At 44.8% G+C, this 17,030-nt stretch overlaps 1 protein-coding gene across 11 annotated transcripts in view; it reads right to left on the bottom strand.

Moving 5' to 3' along the window:
• The window catches only part of LARS2 (leucyl-tRNA synthetase 2, mitochondrial), a 181,824-nt gene that overhangs the window by 88,296 nt on the left and 76,498 nt on the right, over positions 1–17,030 (bottom strand). For all 11 annotated transcript variants that reach the window (XR_008297170.1, XR_008297173.1, XR_008297172.1 and 8 more), the window contains one exon: positions 4,790–4,933. Coding sequence is in view for 7 of the 11 variants with exons in the window: in XM_053219548.1 (XP_053075523.1) it covers positions 4,790–4,933 (144 nt within the window). In the remaining 4 variants the exon portion in view is untranslated. The remainder of the gene's footprint in view (positions 1–4,789; positions 4,934–17,030) is intronic.

Genomic DNA, 17,030 nt, shown 5'->3' on the forward strand with positions numbered 1-17,030 from the left:
AAAAGCAGGTAGGAAACGGGAGGGGGCACACAGACTTGCTTCATATTCTAGCAGCTGCCAGGTATCGCCTGGAAATGTGGAAAATATACCCACCAATGTGATGTGGTGGTTGACTAAGCACCATCAGGGCATGATTATGTCCAAAGAGGAACCTATGAACAGTGCCCCAGCGGCCGCGGGCCTGCGGGAGGCAGCGTCTGGGGGCTACAGGAGGCAGCCGCAGAAATCAAAACCACAAATCTATTAGACAAGTTCCAGTGGGAAGCCGGCTCTCGATTTGTCTCGCCTCCCAATTGTCACCCTGCTGGCAGGAACTGAGGCGATCGCTCCATCAGACCCCGAATCCCTTTTGCGTTCTGCGCGGAGGCCTGCAATCCTCCCTCCTCCCCCTGCTCTCCCCTCACGGTGCTGCCCACGAGATACCGCCCACACAGCTCTGCCCAGACTAATTCATGTGCCTTGGATACTCCTTCTGCCAGTTTTCTCAACATTTCACGAAGCAAACAGTCCTAGCAAGACCGGGTAGGGGCAAGGGGAGGAGGGGAGAAAAATCCAATAACATCACAGAACAGCCTTAATAAAGGACTTCGGCATTTCGGGGTTCCCAGTGATTTGCGCATCAGGCATCGTTTTCCAATCCGGAAGTTACATGAATGAGAGGAGGGCCCCTTCACAGCCACGCTCCCATGCAGACCGCCAGCCGTTCGGCACAGAGGCAGCCCCCAGCACAGCAAAACCAGTCACACATACAAAATTCTAAAGAAGACAATGTCAGGCACAGCTCACTGACCATCCCAGCACCCGCTGGCCATCCCCTTCCGTCAGGCAGCTTGACCAAAGAAGCTAAAAAGACTGAACCTGCTTTCCTTAGCTTCTGTTGAAGCTGGGGAGTAGCCACATGACATAACTGGGGCTAAAAGAACCTCAGTGGGATTTAGTTGGGGGAGTTGTGGGAAAGTTCTTGCTTTCCAGGTAACAGAAACAGTCACACTGCCCCCCTTCTGCTTCTCTCTGTCTTGCATGGAAATGTGATATCTGGAGCTGCAGCAGCCATCTTGCCACCAAGAGGTGTGATAAGGCAGGAAGGAAAAGGCTGAGAGAACCCCCAAGATGCCAACTCAGAGCCCTATCCTGGTTCAGTCCCAGCACCTTGGGCCTTTTTATATGGGAAAAATCAACTCCCATCTGTTTAAGACACCCATAGCTCAGGTTTTCAGTTACTTGCAGCTAAAAGCATTACCAGTTGATCTGAGACCTCATCCTTAATCTATATAGCACGATCTCCTTACTGATTCAACGCTATTTCTATCATACCAGGTTTTAAGGTAGATGTCTTATCACTTGATCCTTAAAGTTTCTTTCTTTCTTTTTTTTTTTTTTTAAGTTTATTTTTGAGAGAGAGAGCACACTGTTAGTGCAGAGACTGATGCAGGACTCGAACCCACGAACCGTGAGGTCATGACCCGAGCCAAAATCAAGAGTCGGATGCTTAACTGACTGAGCCACCCAGGTGCCCCTCATCTTTGAAGTTTCAAACCCACTTATCCGAGCACCTATTATTACTTGTACACCTCCACTCAACAGTCTCAGGGCCACTCCGACTCAAAGGGTCAGGACTACGTCTCTTCCAGACTCCCTACCGCAGTCAGTAGCTCAGTCATCTGCTTTGTGTCCAGGTCAGGGTCCTTCCTAATGACACCGTCTCCTACACACTGTCATCCAATAGGTAATGAAGTGCTGCAAATTTCACCATCTGAGTATTTTTCTAACCTACCCATCTCCCCCTACTACTCCCACCCATAGCCTAAGTCATACACACCTGGACTATTGTCATAGCCTCTTAGCAGGCCTGCCTGCATCCACACTGCCCTTTCCACAGTGAATTTAGAAAAACCACACATTTGACCGTGTCATTCCCTTTCTTAGAGTCCTTCCACGGTTTCCCATGGCCTCCATGATAAAGTCCAAACTCCTTAAGACCTAAAAGGACACGCCTGATCTGGCCCCTAACCCTCTCCAGCTTCTCCAGCCCTAGTTAGTCTTTCCTCCTGGCTCTCTGTTCCAGTAATACTGTCGTTCTTCCAGCTTCTCAACGTCATCAGATACATTTCTACTTTGGGGCCACCACGCATGATGTTCCCTTTGAAAGAGCTCCCCTCCAGCTTTAATGGCTTTGCTTTAACCCTTACTCATCCCTCTGGAGCCCAAACAGTGACTTTCTGTTTCAGATATTATGCTTTTCTGTTCTAGATTTCCAGTTCTTTTTTTTTTTTTTTTAATAGTTTCCATTTCTCTTCTGAGATTCACCATCTGTTCCCTCATTATGACCACCTTTTCCTTTAAGTCCCAGACCATTTATGTAACAGATGTCTCTGGCTTTCTCTCATAATTCCAACATCTGGGTCATCTCTGAATCTATTTCTACTGGGCTGTCCCCTCTCCCCTCCCCTTTTTCTTTCTTGATTGTGAGCCACAGTTTCCTGATTCTTTGCAGGGCTAGTACTTTTTTTTTTTTTTTAATTATTATTATATGTTGGACACACAAGTAAAAAACCAACCATGTAGGGAGTCGAGATCATATGGTCTCCTCTAAAGGTGTTGAGTTTTGTTCTGAGAGTTCCTTTTGAAACTGTCAGGCTTACTTCTATTTTTTATTAAGTTGAGTCTATTCTGATTTTGTCTTTGGTTCTAGGGGGTCATCCCTACTTCTCACATATGGCCTTTTGGGGCTCTCAACTCCATACTGCTGGCTGGGCCATAACCCCAAGATCTCTGAGCACCGTGCAGTCTGCTCGTGTCTCTGGTCTCCTCTCAATCTTGTTATAACCATTTTCTATTAGGCCTTATAGAGTCCTGCTTTGTGCACATGCAGCCCTCAGCAGAGGCCCTGCAGTGAACACAGATTTCTGCTCCCCCGCACCACTCTCACACCACACCCTGGTCTCCCGATTTTCAGGGAAAACGAAGTGCTGACCTCCAAAGACAGCTTTTTCAATAAACCTGTGCAGGAGTTCAGCGAGAACCAGGTGAATCACCATGGTAACTAACAATTTCCACTGAACAGTTGAAAACTCACAGCTGATGAGTTCAAGAATAATGTCCCTCGGTGAGATTATAACATTTTCAGCTGGAGGCAATGGTCAAAAAAAAAAAAAAAAGAGCTAATTAGATGGCCTTCCCACAATGCCTAGTACAGAGTCAGCTTGGGGTGACCTGGCTTCCCTCCCAGTAACACAGTGGAGTAGACAGGGGCTCCTATGGCCTGGGATGTTATACAAAGCAAGGTCCTCAGCTTTGTTTTTCCGTCTCTCAATATTCCTGGGTGCTTAAAAGGAGCAAGGCACTGTGTTAACAAGTTCTAATGGGTAGTTTTCCAAATCCATATGCTATTCTCTGCTACCTTCCGGATTAATTATAATGGGAAAACTGCCTCGTTTGAGACATGTCTTTTGAGTGAGAAAACTGGAGGTCACATATCCATATGGCACTGGTATTGTGAGTTGGTGTGCTGAAGTTCTAATTCAGCCAAGTTTTGCAGCGATCGGGGGTTATTTTTAACTTTGTGCTTTCTTTGCATATAAGAAGTACAGTATTGCGGGGGGGGGAGCGCCTGGATGGTTCAGTCGGTTAAGCATCCGACGCTTGATTTCAGCTCAGGTCACGATCTCAGTTCGTGGGACTGAGCTCCGCGTCGGGCTCTGTGCTGACAGCACGGAGCCCGCTTGGGATTCTCTCTCTCCCTCTCTCTGTCTGCCCCTCCCCTCCTCAAAATAAATAAACTTAAAAAAAAAAAAAAAAGGAAGTACAGTATTGGATCTGACCCAAAGTCCATTTCAGCCCACTATCCTGTCTCCGATAGAGCACCTCACGGGCTGCTACGGATGGAAAGAACTAGCCGTCTCGTGATGTCTTTAACTTTTTAAATCCTGTTTACGTCCAGTCTTGAGCCGAAAAATATGGAGATGATCTAACTGCCACGGGAAACATCCCTGATATGCTCTAGTCACTTGTCTCTGGAGTTTCCGGGAGCGATCCCTCAATCCCATATCCTGAAACTTGGTAACCTTGGAGGGGATCTTGCACGGAGTGGTTCTGGCATACCCAGAACGGGTTCTTCTGCTCAGGCTAGTGGTGATTTAATAAGCAGTCTCCCCCTTTCAATGGCTGGCTTTGCCTTGAATCCCCGACCGCATGAAAAGCCAAAAGGCACTTTAGAGACCACTTGGTCCCACCGTCTCCTTCTAATGATGAGAAAACAGAGCCTCCCGACTCACACCAGTTTATACTGTTAATCAGGGACACAGGAGTTAAAATCGGAGCTTTGGCTCCTGGCTTAGTTAATTTTCACTCTGGCTTTGCTTCCTGGAGACCATCTCTTCATGCCTTTTAGACTGTCTTCTCTGGACCCTCTGAAATGTCATTCTATCTGGAGGTTTTACTAGTACTATACCAATGAAGATGCCTTTTTTTTTTTCCTTTCTCGCTTTACAATTGCAAATAAAGTCATATGTTTTTTGGCCTGTATGGCAACACAATGATTGAGTGTTGAAAGGTCAGCAAATAACAGCCAACGATGACCTCCAGGGGCCATTCTGGAAGTACCCCTAAAACACTCAAATCCATCACCCTCTAAATGAGCGGTCCTGAGTCTCATGTGCCACACCTGTGGCTCTAAGAGCCCTTGCCAGAGTTCATCCTCAACAGCGAGTCTCTGTAATACCCAGAAGACCTTGGCATTGCCTCCCAACACATGCGGCACTAACTGGGGCACCTCCAGGCTGACACTCACCTTTGCATAAGCAGTTGTCTTAATAAACCACTGTCTGAGGTACTTCTGTTCCACCTTTGCTCCAGAACGCCACGAACAGCCATGCTCATCCACCTGCTCGTTGGCAAGCACCGTTTGATCCACTGGGTCCCAGTTGACCAAGGCCTGTTATAACCCATAAAACAAAATGGTAAAATCTGGTGAGCATCCTGAAGAGGGTCATTTTCAGCTTCTTACATGGGAGAAGACCCATAAGTGCGGTATCTCTGTATCTCTGCTCTGAGGCTTGAGGGCATCTCCTTGGAGTACTGCTCGGCAAGGAAACCCCTAGCAACCCATAACAAGGAAGAGCACCTCTATGCTTTCATCTTGGAACAGGCTCCGGAGCCTGGGAGTTGAGACGGCAGAAGAGTAGGGAGAGCCTAAGCGTGTCTCGTCCCTCGGATGCAGCTAGATGGTTAGCGAATCGTTCCGAACACCCGAGAATCAGTCAGAGGTCTGAGAGAACAAAAACTGCCAGTCTGCAGGTAAAAAAGCGACCACCTTGTGGAAGGTACGGCGTATGGAGAGTTGATCTGGGGGAGACAAAGCTACAAGTGTGGCAGCAGGGAGGAAGCCTGGTTACGGAGGCTACCGCAAAGTATTTTAAGCAGCAGAACACAAAACTTTAACTTTCAGAAGTCCGTTACGGTGGGGGGAGTGCCTGGCTTAAAGGCGCTCGGGTGGCAAAGCGGGAGGAATGCTAGGGTGACAGCAAGGTCTGAGGGTCCCCTGGTCACAAGAGGGATGGGTGGCACCAACATGCCATGCTGCTTCCAGGCACAGGAGTGGGGAACTGAGGCTGTTTAGGGTAGTAAGCAGGGGTTCTGGCTTTCTGCTGTTTTGACGTAAACTGAACTGCTACGCGGTCCTGTGGCCGCTTTCCTCACGCGAGCTGGCAAAAGCGTGGTGAGAGCCTCTCTCAGAGGCACAGAGCCCCACATCTGTGCTGTCAGCACAGAGCCTGCTTACATCCTCTGTTTCCCTCTCTCTCTCTGCCCCTCCCCTGCTCTCTCTCTCTCAAAAATAAACATTAAAAAAAATAACAAACATAAAGAATTGATAATAATAGCAGAGGGATTTAACATCCCACTTACAGCATGGACAGATCACCTAAGCGGAAAATCAATAAGGAAACAATGGCTTTGAATGACACACTGGACCAGATGGACTTAGATATATTCAGAGCATTTCATCCTGAAGCAGCAGAATAAACATCCTTTTTTTCTAAATGCTTATTTATTTATTTTGAGGGGGGAGGGGCAGAAAGAGAGAGAGGAAGAGAATCCCAAGCAGGCTCCGCACGGTTAGCCACAGAGCTCAATGCAGGGCTCGATCCCATTGATGGTAAGATCATGACCTGAGCCAAAATCAAGAGTTGGGCACTCAACTGACTGAGCCACCCAGGCACCCCGTGAAAACACATTCTTTCTGAGCACACATGGAACATTCTCCAGAATAGACCACACACGGGGTCACAAATTAACCCTCAACAGGTACAAAAAAGATCAAGATTATACCATGCATGTTTTCAGATCATATTGCTCTGAAACTTGAAGTCAACCACAAGAAAAAATTTGAAAAGTTCTCAAATACATGGAAGTTAAAGAACATCCTACTAAAGAATAAATGGGTTAACCAAGAAATTAAAGAAGAAATAAAAAAAATACATGGAAGCAAATGAAAATGAAAACACGACAGTCCAAACCCTTTGGGATGCAGCAAAGGCAGTCCTAAGAGGGAAGTATATTGCAATTCAGGTACATCTCAAGAAGTAAGAAAGGTCCCAAATACCTAACCTTATACCTAAAGGAGCTAGAAAAGGAACAAATAAAGCAAATAAAGCCTAAAGCCAGAAGAAGGGAAATAATAAAGATTAGAGCAGAAACAAATGATACTGAAACAACACCAACAACAACACCAACAACAAAAAACAGTAGAACAGATCAATGAAACTAAGAGCTGGTTCTCTGAATTAACAAATTGATGAACCTCTAGTCAGACTTCTCGAAAAGAGAAAGGACCCAAATAGATAAAATCATGAATGAAAGAGGAGACATCACAACCAACACCACAGAAATACAAACAACTGTAAGAGAATACTATGAAAAATTATATGCCAACAAACTGGGCAATCTGGAAGAAACAGACAAATTACTAGAAAGTCACAAACTACCATAACTGAAACAGGAAGAAATAAAAAATTTGAACAGACCCATAACCATCAAAGAAACTGAATCAGTAATCACAAATCTCCCAACAAACAAGAGACCTGGGCCAGATGGCTTCCCAGGGGAATTCTACCAGACATTTAAAGAAGAGTTAATACCTACTTTTCTCAAATAGAAGGAAAACTACCAAACTCATTCTACAAAGCCTTGATTCCAAAACCAAAGACCCCACAAAAAAGGAGAATTACAGGTCAATATCCCTGAGGAATATGGTTGTAAAAATTCTCAATAAAATACTACCAAATCGAATTCAACAGTACATGAAAAGAATTATTCACCATGATCAAGTGGGATTTATTCCTGGGCTGTAGGGCTTATTCAATATTCACAAATCAATCAACACGATACACCACATTAATAAAACAAACGACAAGAACTATACGATCCCGTCGATAGATGCAGAAAGAGCATTTGACAAAATACAGCATCCATTCTTTCTTTTTTTTTTTTTAATGTTTTTAATGTTTACTTATTTTTGAGAGACAGAGATAGAGCATGAGCGGGAGGGTGGGGCAGAGAGAGAGGGAGACACAGAATCCAAAGCGGGCTCTAGGCTCTGAGTTGTCAGCACAGAGTCCAACGTGGGGCTTGAACCCACGAACTATGAGATCATAACCTGAGCCAAAGTCAGATGCTTAACCAACTGAGCCACCCAGGTGCCCCATACAACATCCATTCTCGATTAAAACCTCAACAAAGTAGGGATAGATGGAACACACCTCAACATGATAAAGGCCATATAAGAAAGACCCATAGCTAATATCATCCTCAATGGGGAAAAACTGAGAGCCTTTCCCCTATAGTTAGGACCGGGACCAAGGATGTCCCCTCTCACCATTACTATTTAACGTAGTACTGAAAATCTTAACCTCAGCAATCAGACAACAAAAAGAAATAAAAGGCATCCAAATCGGAAAAGAAGAAGTCAAACTCTCACTATTTGCAGACAACATGATACTCTGTATAGAAAACCCAGAGGACTCCACCAAAACACTGCTAGAACTAATACACGAATTCAGCAAAGTGGCAGGATATAAAATCAATGTGCAGAAATCGGCTGCATTTCTATATACCAATAACGAAGCAGCAGAAAAAGAAATCAAGGAATCAATCCCATTTGCAATTGCACCAAAAACGGTAAGACACCTAGGAATAAACCTAACCAAAGAAGTAAAAGATATGTACTCTGAAAACTATAGAACCCTTATGAAAGAAATTAAAGAGGATACAAAGAAACGGAAAAGCATTCCATGCTCATGGATTAGAAGAACAAGCATTGTCAAAATTATTACTACCCAAAGCAATCTACGTATTTAATGCAATCCCTATCAAAATACCACCAGACTTTTTCACAGAGCTAGAACAAACAATCCTAAAATTTGTATGGAAGCACAAAAGACCCTGAATAGCCAAAGCAATCCTGAAAAAGAAAAACAAAACTGGAGGCATCATGATTCCGGATTCCAAGCTATCCTACAAAGTTGCAGTCATAAAGACAGTATGGTACTGGCATAAAAACAGACACATAGATCAATGGAACAGAAGAGAAAACCCAGAAATGGACCCACAACTATATGGCCAATTAATCTCTGACAAAGCAGGAAAGACTAGCCAAAGGAAAAAAAGACAGTCTCTTCAACAAATGGTGTTGGAGAAACTGGACAGCGACATACAGAAGAATGAAACTGGGCCACTTTCTTATACCATACGCAAAAATAAACTCAAAATGGATGACAGACTTAAATGTGAGACAGGAAACCATCAAAATCCTAGAGGAAAAAGCAGGCAAAAACCTCTTTGACCTCAGCCACAGCAACTTCTTACTAGACACGTTGCTGAAGGCAATGGAAACAAAAGCAAACATGAACTATTGGGACTTCAATAAGATAAAAAACTTCTGCACAGCAAAGGAAACAATCAACAAAACTAAAAGGCCGCCTACGGGATGGGAGAAGATATTTGCGAACAACATGACACAGGGTGAGTATCCAAAATCTATGAAGAACTTATCAAACTCAACACACAAAAAACAAATAACCCAGTTTAAGAAATGGGCAGAAGACATGAATAGACACTTTGCCAAAGAAGACATCCAGATGGCCAACAGACACATGAAAAGATGCTCAACATCACTCACCATCAGGGAAATACAAATCGAAACCACAGTGAGATGCCACCTCACATTTATCAGAATAGCCAAAATTAACAACACAGGAAACAACAGGTGTTGGTGAGGATGAGGAGAAAAGGGAACCCTCCTGCACTATTGGTGGGAATGCAAACTGGTGCAGCCACTCTGGAGAACAGTATGGAGGTTCCTCAAGAAACTGAAAATAGAACTAGCCTATGACCCAGCAGTTGCACTATTAGGTGTTTACCCAAAGGATACAAAAATAAGGATACAAAATGGTACATGCACCCCAATATTTATAGCAGCATTGTCAACAATAGCCAAACTATGGAGAGAGCCCAAATGTCCATCAACTGATGAATGGATCAAGAAGATGGGGTATATAATAATGTGGTATATAATGGAATATTATCCAGCTATCAAAAAAGAATGAAATTCTGCCACCTGCAATGATGTAGATGAAGCTAGAATGTATTATGCTAAGTGAAATAAGTCAGTCACAGAAATACAAATACCGTATGATTTCACTCGTGCAGAATTTAAGAAACAAAACAGATGAATATATGGGAAGGGAAAAGGAAGAGGAAAGAGGGAAACAAACCACAAGAGACTCTTAACAACAGAGAACAGGGTTGATGATGAGGGTTGATGGAAGAAGGTGGGTGGGAGACGGGCTAGATGGGTGATGGGTATTAAGGAGGATACTTGTGATGAGCACTGGGTGTCGTATGTAAGTGATGAATCACGGAATTCTACTCCTGAAACCAATACTGCACTGTATGTTAACTAAAATTGAAATTTAAAACCAGTATCCTTTTTATCATTTCATTATTTTTTAATGTTTATTTTTGAGAGAGAAAGAGACTGTGAGTGGGGGAGGGGCAGAGAGAGGGAGGGAGACACAGAATCCGAAGCAGGCTCCAGGCTCGGAGCTGTCAGCACAGGACCTAACGTGGGGCTCGAACCCACGAACCGTGAGATCATGACCTGAGCCAAAGTCAGACGCTTAACCGACTGAGCCACCCGGGTGCCCCCCAAAATATATCTTTAAAAAAAAAAAAAAAAAACAGGTTTGGGAGGAAGCCTGTGAGTATCTGTCTAATCAAGTTTGGTATCTTCTTGTGCCAAAAGATGAACCTATGTGATTGGAAATTTTAATAAACACAGGAAAAGAAAAAAACATGGTACCTGGAACTTCGTAGAATCAGGTTGTTTTAGGGGAAACAAATATATTTATTTGAATAGAAATAGCTAACATTTACTGACTGATTGCCATATGCTAGATGCTGTGCTTAAGGGCCAAACTAAGGTTGGCTCTTCCAATCCTGCACAACCACATTTGGAGGTAAGAATATTATCTTTATTATTTTTACTTGCAGCAAGAATTACTATCAAATGCCACTCACTGGGCGAGAGACCTTTGTGGTGTTAGTAGAAAACCTGCCCCTCATGCAGCACACTATCTACACTTGTGAGTTCATAGACCAGCCAGTGGAGGTAAGAATATTATTCCCCCCAGATTGCAGAGGAGGAAATTGAGGAAGAGAGAGATTAAATAACTTGCCTGAGGTCACGCAGTCAGTGACAGAGAAAGGGCAGGAACTCAGGTCTCTCAAAACTGTAAAACTTTTTTGCAACTTTTAAAAACTCCTGTTTACGTTCAAGTAGAACATACAGAGAGCAGTGTGGACAAATCTGAAGTGTACAACTCAACAAATTGTTATCATCACGCATTATCAAGATAAAGAACATTCCCAGCATCCCAGAAAATTCCGTGGTGCCTTCTCCCAAGTCAGTATCTGCCCCCGAAAGGTAACAATATTCCAAGATCTATGCCCATACACATGTCTGGCTCACTCTGAACCTGCAGTCTTAGCCACTATGAGGCTTCTCTCCAGACTTCTAATTAGTTCCTATCGTCATTTACAATAAATCCCTCTGCCGTCAAAGTTCACTCCTTTATGACGTTAAGGTAAATCATAATACAAAGAAGGCAATGAATACGGGGAGATGTGTCTGGGCACTGAAATACCCTGACTTGAGACACATTGTTTTCAAAAAACTTTTTATTTTTAATTTTTTTAATGTTTATTTATCTTGAGAGAGAGAGAGGGAGAGAGAGAGAGAGAGAGAGAGAGAGAGAGAGAGAGAAAATGAGTGGGGGAGGGGCAGAGAGAGAAGGAGACACAGAATCCAAAGCAGGCTCCAGGCTCTGAGCTGTCAGCACAGAGCTGGACGCAGGGCTAGAACTCAGGAACCGTGAGATCATGACCTGAGCCGAAGTCGGCCGCTTAACCGACTGGGCCACCCGGGGGGGCCCCTCAAAAATTTCTGAGAGAAATAAAATTTTACTAAGCAATTCTAAGACGAGATGATGCTGAGCATTGTCCGTTTCCCCCTCCAAATCCTCTTTCCACCGTGGTCTGCACCCCAGAAAGTTGACCTCTGCGGCGGCATTAACTTGGACCCTTGCCCTCCAGCTGTGCTCAACCAGTGGGAGGTGCCTCCGGGCGACTTCGCAGTCAGGCCTCCTCTAATGGTACCAAAGGCCACACCCTCTATCACAGAGGCCTCTGCTACTGTTCTTCCAGTCCTAGTATCGGCCCCCTCAGCCTGGGGTGGCAAAGGCTTCCCTCTGGTGCCAATGTCAGGTGTTTGATCACCCCTTGCTGGTTTCCCTAAACTCTACACAAAAACAGTCTTTTCATTACATCTTCTTCAATAACTGCTTTCCGGTGTATTCCCTATTTCCCACCACGACCGTGACTGATCCAGAGATATGTCTAAAAATTAGGAGTGGAGGACAGACTAACCCATCTGTGGGCTGTGCTTTGACAACTGAAACGTAGGGCATCCAGTTGAAAAGCTTAATAAGCCTGCAAAGCGTGGAGGCGGGATGGGAAAGATCTGTACGGAATGATTTGTCCTTCTCATTTCAGGGTCCGGAAAAATCTTGAATCCATAAATATAGAAAGACAAAATAGAGGACAAAAGTGCCTTAGACCTAAAAACTTTAGGCTGATAAAGTAAGGATGAGTATTATAGCTATTATTTCCTGTATTAGGGGCTAGAGAGAAGGGTACCACTTAAAATAAAAGACAAAAAAAACAACAAAAAAAAAGACCAAGTATTGTTTAGGAACATAGACAAGTCTTTCATGAACCGCCCCCAACCCGCAAAAGAGGCACAGCTAAAACTGTATAGAGAACAAAGGAAAAAAGCCCGGGGCACCTGGGCGGCTCAGTCAGTTAAGCATCTGACTCTAGGTTTCTGTTCAGGTCATGATCTCATGGTTCATGAGTTCAAGCCCCGCATCGGGCTCTGTGCTAACAGTGCAGAGCCTGCTGGGGATTCTCTCTCTCTCCCTCTCTCTCCGCCCCTCCCCTGCTCCCTCTGACTCTCTCTCTCTCTCAAAATAAATAAACTTAATTTTTTTTTTTTTTTTACTTAAAAAACAGAAAAAAGAAAAAAAGCCCTTCATGCAGCACTTCTGCATCCGGCCCCCAGCAAACCCCCAAGGAGACAGGAGAAGCAAACAGTACCACAGACTGCAAAAACAAACAGGACTTTATTTTCTTATCAACATTTCCCACATGGCCTGGCATCTCTCAGGCTCTAGGTTACAAAATGCAACGAGGGAGATGTGCTCCTAAGAGGCTTACACATTATCGTAAAACCCCGGTGTTGAATGAAAGACAAATAAATACAGGCAAAACGCAAAACCAATTTTCCCCCCAGTGAAAGTCTTGGGGGGAGAGCAGAAGCACCAAAGGAAATAAGATCTGAAATCGAAGAGGCATCAGCTGGGAGAACCCATTCGCATTTCTTCCCAGGACCACAAGCCAGCCCACCCACAGACCTGCAGGGCTCAGGCTCGGCCTTTCCACAGCTGGTCGACCCAGGGGTGGGCCACATGCAGGGCCGCTGGGGTCCTGGATGCACAGAACCTGCAGCCTTGTGAAGCCCTCAGGAACTACTTCCCAAATCCCTTTTATCGGGTCTCCATTCTTTTTTTTTTTTTTTTTTTTAATGTTTATTGTTATTTTTTTAATTTTTAAAAATCTTTATTTATTTTTGAGAGAAAGACAGAGTGCAAGCAGGGGAGGAACAGAGAAAAAGGGAGACACAAAATCCAAAGCAGGCTCCAGACTCTGAGCTGTCAGCACAGAGCCTGATGCGGGGATCGAACCCACAAACCGCGAGATCACGGCCTGAGCTGAGGTTGGAGGTGTCAACCACTGAGCCACCCAGGGGCCCTAGTGTTTATTTATTTTTGAGAGAGAGAAAGAGAGAGATAGAGTGTGAGCAGGGGCGGGGGACGGGCAGAGAGAGAGAGGGAGAGACACAGAACTCCAAGTGGGCTCCAGGCTCCGTGCTGTCAGCACAGAGCCGGACGCGGGGCTCGGAATCATGAACCGTGAGATCGTGACCTGGGCCGAAGTTAAGACACTTAGCTGACTGAGCCACCCAGATGCCCCTTGGGTCTCCACTCTTATAAACTGTCTCTATCATACAGCTTCCCTTGAAACCAGGATCTTCTCTTATCCAGCATTCCTGATTTTCACATCTTGAACATTTACTTGATGGACATCCGGGTTTGTAAGCAAGCACAGTCTGGCTACAATTACTATTGTTTCTGGACAACCTCCTTGACTATAGTCATTTCCTTCCCTTTTCCGGTTGGCCCTTCTGCTTGCTATCACCCCCTAAAAGTCAACTCTGTGTTCCTTTATAGTTAACTGGCCTTATTTGTAAAATACAGCCTGTACTTGTACTTTGAAATCAACCTTAAATCAATAAGTAATTAAATCAATACATGAAATCCTTAACACATCTGCAAACATGCTGAACTCTAACAGATCTTGCTCGCTGCTTCCCTCACTTAAATTATCTCGCAATGTCACAAAAGGAGCCGTTCCAGATCAGAGAATTTCCCCAGTTGATCAAGGGTTAAATACCAGAATTCCTATTTTTTTGTTCGTTTGTTTGTTTGAGTGATCTGTGGGAAGCTTTCAGAATGTCTTGTAGAAATGCACAACGTGGGGCACCTGGGTGGCTCAGGTCATGATCTGGCGGTTTCATGAGTTTGAGCCCCGCATCGGGCTCTGCATTGGCAGTGTGGAGCCTGCTTGGGATTCTCTCTCTCTCTCTCTCTCTCTCTCTCTCTCTCTCTCTCTCTGTTCCTCCCCAACCTGTGCTGTCTCTGTCTCTCTCAAAATAAACAAACTTAAAGACAATTTCTTTAAAATGCATACCGTGACCCAATCATAAACATCAATCGGCCATGTTCACAAGGATCGATTCTGGGCAATAACGGTGGGTGTCCCATCATTTTTGCCTCCTCCCCCCTCCCCTTCTTGGCCCGTGGGTTCTCAGAGGTGTGGGCAACTACGGGCTCCGTTGGAGATTCTTGGGGCAATTTCTCCTCGAATTCTCATGTATCATTTCTCCTCTCTGTGGCACGGCAGCTGCGTGATACCTGCTGCCCCAATGTGCCTCCTGTTCCAAACCTCCTGCTTTCTAATCTCCTCCTTCCCTTTACTAGGATGCTCCTTCCCTTTGCCCCTCCTGGGTCTTACCCTTCACACAGGGTGCCAGTCCCTTCTAGATCACATCCTCCATTAGCACCCTTCCGTCTCCTGACCCACACATCACTCCTCGGGCGCTTGGCTACTCTCCACTATTTCCCTTGCTTCTTTCTCCTCGGGCTCTGCTTTTACACTACCCAAAAACCTTTCCTGAGTGTGCTCTCAGGCAGCTTCAGGCTCCAGAAGGATGTTTTAGGGTATTGATTTTCTAAGGTCCATTAGCTTTTTTCCTGACCAAACGATGTGTAATTAAGGAACGCCACCTAGATCGCATGAAAAGGTTGAACTCTCAAAATCCATCTCGCTCCATTCCATCCAGGAGGGGCCGGGCCTGGGCTTGGACAGAGTCCGGAGAGGACGGTTTCTAAGGCTACCGGTTATTTACCGTCACCGCCTTCCAAAGCCACGAGGGGGCAGAGCGGGACAGGCTGCCCGTTGGTACAGTGTTTCCTTCAGTAGCTCCCCCACCACGAGGCCACACGGCAAACCCAGCGCAGGTGGGTGCCATCAGCACTGTCACCAGCCGCCTCCGAAATCACGGAGGAGGCCAAAGACAAACCCACAGATTAGGTGGCCTCCATAATTCCCCAGAATGCCCAAGCATAATACAGCACCCTCCCCGCTAACTGCATCCACCACATTTTTTTTTTTTTTTTAAACCAGAGAGGTGAAACTCACGTTCTGCCAAGCGGAGGTCTTTATATTCATATTTTTGGCTGGAAATATTTTTGTTTGGCAAGAGCAAGAAGAGATTCCTTTTGCAAAGGAAATGAGCATTTTGATGGATGGGGTGAGTCAAGAACAAAAGACTGCAACACTCCAGTTATGTTTAGTAATGCTCTGCTGAAACGCTTTCCCTAAATCTAAGCTCATTTGTGCAGCTTCTAAGCAGAACTGTCTTTAAGGGTTAAGGCTATTTCTTATTTCAAAAAAAGTTACAACAATGCCATTAGAGGAAAGGTATTAATATGCGGGTTGTTTTTGGCTAAATATGCTTTACAGAGTATGCTATGTGCAGGCTTTCTAAAGTCAATTAGCTTTCTGATGTTAATTTCAAAAGCTTGTATTTTGAAATAAACCCTAGGAATGGAACGCCAACGGACACCAAGATGTGTTAGGTGTTAAAGCCAATTTGAAAATAGCTTTCCAATAAAAGGAGACCCATGGAATAATACCCTGGATTGGGGCTAACACTGATCTTCAAACAATACAGCAAGTGTGCGTTTTTTGTATTCTATTTATGATTTTTTTCTTAAGATCATGACAATTTAGTGGACACAAAAAAAATCAATACACCAAAAGCCTTTCAGTCCACAACCAGCAACAAAACCACTATCTTTCTAAAAAAAATAAACATTAAGCAACTTTTCTTAAGTCTTTACTTTAAAAGAAATTAAATTGACCCAGGAGAGTCCACAGTGGTTGAACATCAGGATGGCCCAGTAGCACAAAATTCTCAGTCAACGCATCCCAAATGTTAATGGGGACTCAACACTTTCTCCGAAAAAGTACAATCTATTCAACAACATAGTATTTTAAAATAATCAACATTTTAATATTCTTAACTTAAAGATGGGAGCCGGGGTAGGGGCTGCCTACTTTGTACAATGGTTCTCCAAGTGTGACCTCTGGGGGTCCCTGTGGCCCTTTGCCAGGGATCTGCAGATCAAAACTCTTTTCGTTACAATAATAAGACCCTGTTTGCCTTTCTCCTTGTGTTCACATCTGCGACAATGGTGCAAGCGTGATGGTGGCTGAGACCTTCGGCCCTCAGCATGAATCAAGGTGGTGGCACCAGACTCTGCCAGCAGTCACTGGATCCTTCCCTACTGTGCACTCAGCAGAAAGGGGGGAAAGTCGGTTTCACTAATACTGTGCTTGACAAAGCCATAAAACGTATTCACATTCTTTTTGTTTTTAATTTTTAAATGTTTATTTTTGAGATGGAGACAGAGCATGAGCAGGGGAGCGGCAGAGAGAGAGGGAGACGCAGAATCCGAAGCAGACTCCCGGCTCCGAGCTGTCAGCACAGAGCCCGACGCGGGGCTCGAACTCATGAACTGTGAGATCATGACCTGAGCCGAGGTCCGACGCCCAGCCGCCTGAGCCACCCAGGTGCCCCCCTGTATTCACATTCTTAAATTTTAACACTTGAACACACGTCCTCTTGGTATTTTCTGCGACGCAATGGGACGCAGGCATAAGAAGTGCGGCCACACAAAGTGACAGTTGTCTCGGGGAAAAAGCACAGCCACAACTGTCTGAGTGGTGAA

This window comes from Acinonyx jubatus, chromosome A2 (assembly GCF_027475565.1).
Source record: "Acinonyx jubatus isolate Ajub_Pintada_27869175 chromosome A2, VMU_Ajub_asm_v1.0, whole genome shotgun sequence".
Taxonomy (NCBI): domain Eukaryota; kingdom Metazoa; phylum Chordata; class Mammalia; order Carnivora; family Felidae; genus Acinonyx; species Acinonyx jubatus.